Raw genomic sequence first — 11534 nt, 5'->3', positions numbered from 1 at the left:
AAATTACATTATACCACATGAAATTGGATTGCAGTATTAACACCAGCATTATCACCTGTTGGTGGGCTTGTTATATCCGAACCAGTTTTGTAGCTCAAATGTTAGCAAGTCAATGAGCATATTAATTGCACTTTTGTGACAAGGTGTGCAGGGCTGTGGGTAAAGGGAAGCTCTCCGTGGTTGTTCTGTAACATGATTTGGTGTCTGCTCAGTGTCATGTCCTCCTGTCCTTGAGAGCTAGAAGCTAAATAGATAAGCTTTTCATTTGTCATGAATTATATAAAGCATAGTAGGAGCTGGATATAGTTTTATAGTGGTTTCCAGATGTTGGAATTTGAGAATAATGCTATTAGTTAACAGTTGCCAGTTATTTGAGAATAGTGCTATCGGTTAATAATGCTATCAGTTAGTTATCAGTTAATATCAGATTCTGGTGTTTATTTGCATTTAGAAGTATTGCTTTACCATTTCAAGGACACATAGGTGAGATCCTTCCATCAGAAGTATAATGGGACACTTTTTAAAACCAGGACAGGTAGCAAACAGTATCCTTAGGGCAGGAAGCACATTAGATGGGTAAAGCTGTTCTTTCAGACTAAGTCATGTAATATTTATGTGTTTAAAAACTGAATGTAGTTGAGTTAGTGCCGTGTGCCAACAAGAACTGAGTTGGTCTAGGTGTAATTTTTTTCAGTGTAATTTACTTTCTAAATTATTAATAGCTTGTCTATGTGTTAAGCTGAACTACCAGTCCACATCAAATCACCGAGTGTTAAACAATGAAGGTTTTTTAGAAAACATTAATATTGTAGATTTATGCAAAGAGGGCAAATAACACATAGATGTAGTCAGATGCCACAGGACTCTTCTCAAGACAGAAATCCGTACCTATGAATTTATTTCCTTTGCTACATAACAAACATTAATATTTAATAACTGCACCATATTAAAGTTCTTGGTTAATTATATATTATAATACTGTTTCTACCTTTCCTAAAGCTTTTAGTGCCTCATTAAACCCATTCACATAATATTAAAATAATTAAAATGAATCTGTATCTGTTGTGCCTCTCACTGACAGCTGGCATTTCAGAAGTCCATTTTTATTTTACTAGTGCTAGTGGTTGAGACTTAACTTTTGAAACTTCTTTTTTTTACAGAAATCACCTATGTGTCAGTAAGCGTAGTCTTCAAAACTGCTTTCTGTCGACAAAACAGGAAAGCTTAATGTAGGGTATTTGCTGTGTGAATCCTACAAAGTCCTGTAGTGGTTGTCTCTTCTCATCTGATATTTATGTAGCTGATAAAGAATTGTCTTTTTAATTGCAATAATGTTCATAGATGTTCTCATAAGTCATCTTTGTGTGATACATAGTATTCCACAAAGAATATTTTAAAAACTCTTGGCATTAAAAAGCACAAGAAAAACAAGGACCTGTTGGAGCGGGTCCAGAGGAGGGCCATGAGAATGGTCAGGGAGATGGAACACCTCTCCTGTGAGGAAAGGCTGAGAGAGTTGGGCTTATTCAGCCTGGAGAAGAGAAAGCTTCAGCGAGACCTTATTGCAGCCTTTCAATACTTAAAGGGGGTTTATAAGAAAGATGGGGACAAACTTTTTAGCAGGGCCTGTAGCAACAGGACAAGGGGTAATGGTTTTAAACTAAAAGAGGGTAGATTTAGACTAGATATAAGGAAGAAATTTTTTACAGTGAGGGTGGTGAAACACTGGAACAGGTTGCCCAGAGACGTGGTAGATGCCCCATCCCTGGAAACATTCAAGGTCAGGTTGGACGGGGCTTTGAGCAACCTGATCTATTTGAAGATCTCCCTGCCCATGGCAGGGGGGTTGGACTAGATGAACTTTAAAAGTCCCTTCCAACCCAAACCATTCTATGATTCTATGAAATCTGTATTTTTAATGATGCAATATAGTATGCTATCATCTGATGCTAGGTACATAATATCTGTGTTGTACTTTACTAATTAAGGCCTGATCCTGCAGATATTTACAGATATACTTATTTTATGCACATAAATAATTTTGTGGCATTTGATTTTCCTGCTTAAATGAGTAAAGCTAAGCTATGATCAGGGCTTTTAAACGTAAGTCCTGTGCTGTTACTGTTTTCAAATGCATTTCTTTCAGAAATGTGATCCCTGCTTAGTAGTCACCTTCTCCCCAAACTGGCCTTTCATTTGTCTTTAGAGTATTTCACCATGAATTATGTGGAAAAATAAGTATACATTACATATAATAACTTGCATGTTTCAGGGCCCCATTATGTTTGATCAAACACAAGGAATTATTCATAAAACCGTAACCAACAGATAGGAGGGATTTTTCATGCAATACCTAAATCTCTCTGTTTTCTTTTTAGCCAACCAATGGAATCTTCATGAGTGCATTTCTCATCGTGTTACCTTTGGAGTCCATGGCTCATGGGCTTTTCCATGAGCTGGGAAACTGCTTGGGAGGAACCTGCGTTGGGTATGCTGTTGTGATTCCCACCAACTTTTGCAGGTATAGTTACCATGTATTTCAGCTTCACAGTAGTGTAAGTGTACTGTTAGCTCGTAGAGGCAATGCCGTGCTGTTGCTTGTATTTTTCAATAATTACATACAAATTTAAATAATAGGCAGATTTTGTATTTTTCCTTTTCTTCACCTTCCAAAAAGAATGAGTAATGCCAACTCCACCTTTTTATATGTATTTAATTTGCTTTTAGAAAGCCAATGAATGCTTTACGCACCAATCATGCATAGGCAGATTCCACAGTGAGTATCGGATTGGGGCATTTGGCTGAGTGTAGATATTTTATAACAGGAGATCTAATAAACCAAACAGATCAGTTTAAAACAATTTTGAATTCTATTAAATGAGATGATGTCTACATTTAAAGGACATTGAAATTAGATTTGCGAGTGGACTACGTGTCAGTTATTGGTATTGTGAATTTACAGCTCTTTTTTGTTCCAATATAAATATTGCCATATGAGAAACGCTTGGGGATGGAGGGATTATACTATTATTATTTGCCCATTTGTGTGTTTTTCTTATAAGCTTTAAACTTGCAAATGCTACTTTAGCCATACAATTAAAATTGTGCGTACACATTTTTTTTGTAAGCGGTAAACAAGAGCTGTGTAAGTTACGTATTTGAGTTACAAGAGAAACAGAGTGGTAAGTTGAAATGAGAGGCTTAAAAATAGAACTGTCCAATTTATGAAAACTGCCCAGCTTGTAGTATGTGTAATGGATTCAGTGGATAGGGAAAAAGATTAATGGGCAAAGAAGCAGAAGGTAGCGTACTGATCTTAGATCACTGTATTTTAAATAGTGTAAAATACTGTAAACACAAATTTTCTGAGCTTTGATCTACAGTCTTAAGCTCTTTTAAAAAAATCCATGTAGTCAATTATTGTTAGGGATAAAAAATAAATTTTCAAAATTTACATTACAATAGAAATAAATTCTTTTCGTTTCCATGACAATAATTTAATTCTTTCATTGCATTATATTATTCTGCCTCTGGCAGTTCCCTCTAGTTTCTGCATGAATGAGATACTCTTGAGCAACTGTTTAGGACCTTACAGAACTGAACTTCCTTATTGACTATTTCAGTAATGGGCTCAGTCTTCACTTGCTGAGACAAACAGTAATGATGATGTATTCAATATAATTGTAGTAGTGGAACGTACAAAATTTAATTAGCTAGACCAAAAAAGAAAGCAGGTAGCTTTACACACTGACTTGCAAACAAAATACATGAAGTATACTTACATACATACAGAAATATATATAAAAAACAGAAGTCATATTTTTGTATTAGTAGAGCAAGACCATCTCCATGTTTTCATCCACAAAAACTGTCCATTGCCCAGAGAACTCAGGGACTTTTTTGTTATATATGCATATTCATATACATATATACACACACAAACATCTATATATACGTGGTTTGTTCCAGGTCTCGTTTGTAATTTTCTTAGAACTTTCATTTTCTAAGCAGTGAGTATCATCATCTGAAACATATTTCTTATGCTGAAAGATCAGCATATGAACAGCACATACAAGTAAGAATTACTGTATTTGCGTGAGTACCATATTGAATAAAGGCTAGTTTGGAACAGAGATAAATTAATTCAAAATACCTGAGCAACATGTGTACTTGGATTTCTCTTTAGTTCATTATTGGAAACTAGTTTGCATGATGTTTTGTGCAGACTAACACTCATTCTCCCTGCGCTTCTTTCCAGTTGTGTGTGAACAAATGCCTGTCTGAAGGCAGTGCTCTTTCAGGGGGGCTTAATGAAATCGTTGGAGCCCAGCATGTTCACATCACAGCTCCCCTCTCTCTCCCTCTGTCTCTCAGCTGCAGGGATAGCATGGAGTTGTGTAAGGACTACGCTTTGAAGTGAAGAAGTGTGACAAAAGGGAGTGGGAGATAGTGGTCCCTCACTCAAATACAGTATTTTGAATTGTTTATAAACTGTACATTTCAAGTCAAGTTGAATTTAGAACACTGCTACTTCACAGCAGAGAAAATATTCACAGGGAAAAAAACCACCAATTGCTAAAAGTCCACTAAGCATGAAATAATTGTAAATCATATTCATAGCTGTTTTTCTTCTCTTCAGTCCGGATGGCCAACCAACTCTTCTTCCACCTGAGCACGTACAAGAGTTAAATCTGAGGTCTACTGGCATGCTTAATGCCATCCAAAGATTTTTTGCATATCACATGATTGAGACATACGGTTGTGATTACTCTACAAGCGGACTGACCTTTGATACCCTTCACTCCAAGATCAAGTCTTTTCTTGAACTTCGGACCGCAGATGGACCCAGACATGATACCTACATTTTATATTACAGTGGTCACTCACATGGCACTGGCGAATGGGCACTGGCAGGTAACTGGTTTGGAGATTTTTTTATTAATAGTTTTGGTATTGATAAACTTTCCAAATGAATTAACTTGTTCTTTAAAAAATCATACCGTATTGCAAAACTTTGAAGTTTTGGTCACATTTATTATCTGATAGTCCAGAATGGCAAAGAACCACCAGTCTTTGGAGAACAGGTTTATACAAGCTCCTGGCAGGGAAGGAAGAAAGGAAAGGGTAATATACAGGGCATGGCTGTTAAGAGATTCAGGGGCTACAAGGAATCATCAAAATAGGCAAGGTTGCAGGCTTACTACCTCTGCTAGTGGAGAGAACGGAGAAATTCGGAAGCCCCTTTTGTATGAGGTTAACTTGATGTAAAGAAGCAGCTCTTTCTGTACCTTGCTCTGTATGACAGTCGGGTATGTTACTTTATGAACTTCTATGTCATTTTAGTATTTAGTCACTTTGATAAAAATCCTTTTGCAGCTAACTAATCTTACACTTGTTCTCAAAGTTGTCTAAATATTTTTGACCCCAAATGTATGCCGACAAGTTTAAACATGATTTCATATTCCCCTTACAATGCAACAAGTTAACTTTAAGATTTTTTTTTTTTCCAGAAAAGTAAAGTGGAAATGACCCCCTCCTGCTCTAAAGACAGATTTCCCCTATATTTTGAGGAATATTTTTTCACTGTAATGACCAAGCATAATCTCTTCTCATTCCCTGGACATGGCAATGAATTATACAATGTTCTGTGTCGCTGTGTCAGGCTGTTTATGAAGGACTGCATTCATGTCATTAGGATGAGCTCTGCTTTTTTTGTGAAAGATAGAATCAATAAAAGAAATAGGAGGCAGGTATACAATGTACAATAGAAAAGCAGGTCTTCAAATATTTAGTAAACCTTTTATCATGAAAACAGCGATGGTTTGCTGACATCCTAGAGTCTGAGTCACTGTGGGCGCAGTGTAGCCTTAAGACTACAAACCCCTATATAAAGGGCCGGTTTAATGCCTCGTCATATGCTTGGCATAGACTTCAGCATTTCCCCTTTTCTTGGCCTGTTTTTGATCTCTTTATAATGGACAGTGCTATCTCAACTGTATTCTTTGGTAAACCTACTGAAGTTTTCAAATCATTGGTAGGTTTAGCCTTCCCCTCCTGCCGTATGGAACTGGGCTTCTGAGGTTGCTGTGTGCAAAAAGTGAATCTTGTAGTAAATACATGGAAAATTTGCAACTTTTTTTCTTCCTGGGAGAGAATTAATTCTCTTGGATAGCGCTCTGCCTGCGAGCTCCGGGCTGTTTGTCAGCAGTCTCTCTCCACTGTGCTCTTCAACAGTGTAGACAGATACTAGCTTTGCGTGCGGTCATGCTGAGGCATTCAGGCGCAGGACAGTTTTCATCTGGAGGCCGTGTACCTGTTTTGGTGCAACTCCATACCTGAACTGTTACACCTGCTGAAGAGCAACGCATATTTTTTCTCAAAGGCTTCATCTGTACCAGTGATTTTAAAAAAGCCACAGCTGTACTCTGAGGTTAGCGCAAGTGATGTACTGTGGTGTACGCCAGTGTGGCTGAATGACTTCTCCGAGAATAGGGTGGTCTTGCCCATAAGAGCAGCTGCTGCCCTGTGCAATTGCTGAGTGTGTCCACATTGTGTGGAGCAGGCTAGCAGCAAAACCGTGCCTCCCACCCGTGCTCCAGCCAGCAGCATAGACACGGTTAGCTTTCTGGCATATATAGAGCCAGATGTTGCTGCAAAAATTGGACAGCTTCTAGCCCAGTCCTTGGCTTACATCTGGCCAGCCTGGAGTGTGACCGGGGAGCTCAGGTCTCTGTATACCTGTTCAGGTAGCTGTGGCCTGAATTAAACTCTGTCTTCACTTCTAGGATAAGGGCCAAGGTAACCGTTAAAATTAAAAAAAAAGTTTCTGTGCTAAAAGATACAGTGTCTAAATGCAGTGGTGTTCAGCTTTTTCACAAAGTTGCTTTTCAGTTCTCTATCCAAGCACATCTTCAGCTTCTACTTGGAGATATGTATAGTCACATAAAGGAGAGGAACAGGCAGCTGTCTTGCATCCTTTTTTGTGACTCATTTTAGATAAATCATGGAGTGTAACCTGATACTCCTTCCAGATAGCAATGCCCCTGAATGTAACTTGGAGTATAAACTGAAATGATGAAGGCTGTTTGATTGTGTAATTGTACCGCATGTATTGGACAGTGGCGTTTTTTGACAGATGGAGCATTTGATCATCAGCTCCTGTAATGTGTACTGTCCTCCGTCCTCTGGAGAGGATGAAGAGAGGAAGAAATACAACATTTGGATCTAATAGAAAAAGTAGTGTCTTACTGCTGGCTTACGCCATGATACAGCACAGCAGTAGCAGCGTAGTCTTTGCTTTATAATGACATCTTTTAAAGGAGGCTTACTGGATTTATTAGTTCACTAATGATGTTGTTGGAAGCTGAGATGTAACACAGTGGTGTATAAAGGAAACTGTTAACTAGTCATGCATAAAGTATGAGCAGTCAAATGACCTGGGAGGTCATGTTCTCTGAGTGAAGGGAAAGGCAAGAGCTGAGCTAATGAAGCTTTGTCTCTATTGCTGAAACTGTCAGATTAACTGCCTGCGAAACCTGCCAAAGAGCCAGATGTGGCCAGACACACAGATTTCTTACACAGCTTGGTGCCAAAATTTTGCGCTGGCTGATAAGACCATGTGTTTGAGGTCAGTAGGGTTAGAAGCTGAGCATGTGTTTGTGTGTGTGTATGAAGAATGAGATGGTTTTCTTGGGGCAGTTCTGTCCAGTACTGTTTTGAAATCACCTGCACCCCTGCATAGTTACACTAAAATAAAGTTTATTTATAAGCTTTTAAAACGTGAACAAATAAAGAAATTTTTACTGCTGATTGACACAAGAAGGCTTACTTAGAACAGGGAAACTGCTTCTATACAAGTCTCTGCTGTAAATAACTACAGCAATTTGGGGATCATGTACCAAGACAAGTCATTACTGTAGGTTTGTATGTTAAGATTTTCTTTGGTACTAAATTTTCCAGGTTTGTTGGGGTTTTTTTTGAGAAAGTTGTAGCCCTGTAATTTTGCTTTTACTTTAACTGCAATAGCATGCTCAAAACTTTAACTCTGAGCTAGTAATTTGAAGCACTTTTTGTCACCCCTTACAGGTAGAAATGTAAGTGCTGAAATATGCAGCTGTTCTGTTTGAGATTCATCTGTGCAGTTAAATTCCTACTAACAAGATTTTAAACAGTGCTAAATGTAATATTCCACGATGAAAATCACTATGGAATAAAAATGCAGTTATTTTAAATCACATTTTTCTACCTTTCTTCTAAAAGTCTTCATTTTTTGTAAAAGTTGACATTTTCAAACTAGAGTGTTTTTGTTGCAAATCTGTATCATAGCTCCAACCTGCCAACACCTGAACGTATCAGTTCTTCACATTAATTGTCACTCTGGACCCAATAGAGATTCATTCACTTGTTTGCAAGATGTTTTCCTTAGGCACTTGAGTAAGTAGTCTGCTTTTCAAAGCTACATAGATCCTTCAGTATCCATTATATTTAAGCAGAAGGACTCCCTACTATAGGTAACTTTGTTTAATTACAATCCGCTCTTTCAAAGCATTGTTGGAGCAAGAGCTGAGATGGAATGTGAGAAGTTGGACACTCTCGTTGCAAGTGTTTTCTCAGCTGATAGGAAGTAAATACTGCGGAAAAATTCCTATGAGAATTTTGTTTCATTGAGTTGTAAATCCATACCAATTTTAATTTTCTTGAAGCTTTGAAGACAGCTGTGTCTATAGAGTGAATCTCTCTATTTCTGGTCATGTTAATTTTTCAAGCCAAAGTGATGGTTGTGCTTGTAGGGGGCTTTTTGTGCCTCGAAACAGTTAGCATGTGTTGTGTTCAAAAGTCCTCCCTTTTCCTTAAAAGAGGAATCATGAATGGTTGGGGTTGGAAGGGACCTTAAAGATCATCTGCCATGGGCAGGGACCTTCCACTAGGCCAGGTTGCTCAAAGCCCATCCAAGCTGGCCTTGAACACTTCCAGGGATGGGGTATCCACAGCTTCTCTGGGCAACCTGTTCCAGTGCCTCACCATCCTCATAGTGAAGAATTTCTTCCCTATATCTAATCTAAGTCTACCTCTTTCAGTTTAAAGCCATTACCCCTTGTCCCATCACTGCATGCCCTTGTAAAAAGTCCTCTCCAGCTTTCCTCTAGGCCCTCTTCAGGTACTGGAAGGCTGCTATAAGGTCTCTCCAGAGCCTTCTCTTCTCCAGGCTGAACAATCCCAACTCTCTCAGCCTTTCTTCATAGGAGAGGTGCTCCAGCCCTCTGATCATCTTCATGGCCCTCCTCTGGACTCGCTCCAACAGGTCCATGTCCTTCTTATGCTGGGGGCCCCAGAGCTGGACACAGTACTCCAGGTGGGATCTCACGAGAGCAGAGTAGAGGGGGAGAATCACCTCCCTTAACCTGCTGGTCATGCTTCTTTTGATGCAGCCCAGGATATAGTTGGCAAGGATAAGGTTGGAGTCCTTTTTAATATTAATAAAAACATATTAAAAAGAATCCCTTTTTTTTCCTTAAAATTATTAAGATTTAATACAAAATAAACTCTATTTCAGATTTTCTTTCCTTGTTTAGCTATTTCCAGATTTCTTCAATAGGCTGTAACTTCTTTCAGTGTGAGGGAATTCCTTTTTTTTTTTTTTACATCAAGGGTGAGTTAATGGCCTCATCTGCCACAGCAAGTCAGGTGGAATCAGTTAATACCTCTCTGGAGATCTGCAACATCTACAAACAGGGAGGATCAGTTGACAACTTCTTTTATATCTGTCCAGGTTGTTAAAACAAGGGATTCTTGGAACCCGCAGTGAAAATTCTAAGTTTCTGTATCTTCGTCCTAATATTAAATCTTTTTTCCCTTGTGGCAGGGGGTGATGCTTTACGACTTGACACACTGTTGGAGTGGTGGAGAGAAAAGAACAGCACTTTTTGTTCTCGACTCATCATCGTTTTAGACTGTGAGAACTCTCAGCCTTGGGTTAAAGAAGTAAGAAAAGTAAATGACCAGTATATTGCCGTGCAAGGAGCAGAAATGGCCAGAGTTGTAGACATTGAGGAAGCAGACCCTCCACAGCTCGGTGACTTCACCAGGCAATGGGTTGAGTACAACTGTAACCCTGACAGTAACATCAGCTGGTCTGAAAAGGGACGTACAGTGAAAGCGGTGTATGGTGTGTCAAAACACTGGAGCGACTACACTTTGCATTTGCCGACGGGAAGCGATGTTGCCAAACACTGGATGATATACTTCCCACGTATCACCTATCCGTTAGTACATTTGGCAAACTGGTTTTGTGGTCTCAATCTGTTCTGGGTCTGTAAAGCGTGTTTTAGGTGCTTGAAAAGACTGAAAATGAGTTGGTTTCTTCCCACAGTGCTGGACACAGGACAGGGCTTCAAACTCGTCAAATCCTAATTAGCAACCAAAGAGAAAATGAAGTGAGAGCTCTGGGAACTTTCTCACTGTACCATACTTACAACTTTTTATATGACACTTTTTCTCTGAAAAAGTCTGCTACACTCACTTTATTCAGCTCTTTGAGCAGCTACAGTATATGCAACTGATAGGAACTGCAATCTTAAACAGAAGAGGGTAGGACTATGGTATTTGAGTTTTGTTACTGGTCTGTATGTACATATGTAAGAGACTTATTTAATATGACCATGCATTTTGGAGACAGTTCACGTGTTCATATGCGTTACTTAAAGCAGCCTTCGTTCAGAGTCACCAGTTTGATGGACAACCGCTCCTGTGAATGTTATAGCATGCTTATTTGTCATTTATATGACAAATTTGTCATTTATATATCCACTATAAGGTTCAAATACAGGAAAGGAACCAAGCTAATACTCAAATCAATTTGTATGTCCTTGAAATTATATGGTGGGGTCAAGGGTATTATAAAACAGCACTGAGCCAAAAAAATAAAAGAGAAGAATGAATAGCCATCGTAGGTAAGTAGCTACCAAGAATCTTTAGTTTTATTTCCTTTTACATCTTTAGCCCCTGCCACAAGTTCTCTACTGCCACCAGTGGAAATTTGCCACAGAAAACAAGGAAATCAGACAACCCTCTAATGTTCTGATGCTGCTCGGACAATGTTTTCTGAAGTGCAGTTTTAAAAACTTTCAGTGTTACTTTCAAAATTCAGTATCTTGCTGGTGATCATCTTTTTTTTTTTTTTTGTAACTATCCCCAGTAGTTAATTCGTATATGGAATAAAAAGTGCACTGAGAGTTTTTCTCTCACCTGTTAGGGTGGTTCTGTCTTTTCCAGGCTCTTACTAGTTTGTATTTTGAAAAGCTACCCTGAAGAAAAAAAGAAACAAAACCCAAGGAATTTAACAAAGAAAATAATCCATAGATAAAAAATGGAAATGCAAGTGTTGCCTTGCTTCCGTGTTTATCTGAAGTCTTTGCTGTGCCTAACACCTTGATTCTGTAAAATGCTGAGTACAGGATTGGACTGAGGAGTTCATTATCTATTAAAACCATGAGCAAAGTTTGTCAGAAAGAATAGATTATTCCTTTAGGACAGGA

The 11534-nt window shown here is 38.6% G+C and overlaps 1 protein-coding gene across 1 annotated transcript; it reads left to right on the top strand.

The window, feature by feature from the left end:
* Window positions 1-722: 722 nt before the first annotated feature.
* LOC104075395 (transmembrane protein 168-like) lies at window positions 723-10710 on the top strand (the record flags this gene model as incomplete). The annotated part of the gene is made up of 4 exons (XM_009575874.1): window positions 723-756; window positions 2384-2521; window positions 4640-4914; window positions 9863-10710. Coding segments are annotated over 4 exons (995 nt in total), but the record flags the coding sequence as incomplete, so codon positions are not given.
* Between the last annotated feature and the right edge of the window lie 824 nt (window positions 10711-11534).

This window comes from Fulmarus glacialis, unplaced genomic scaffold (genome assembly GCF_000690835.1).
Source record: "Fulmarus glacialis isolate BGI_N327 unplaced genomic scaffold, ASM69083v1 scaffold37034, whole genome shotgun sequence".
In the NCBI taxonomy this organism is placed as follows: Eukaryota; Metazoa; Chordata; class Aves; order Procellariiformes; family Procellariidae; genus Fulmarus; species Fulmarus glacialis.
This window is presented reverse-complemented; position numbering and strand designations above follow the sequence as displayed.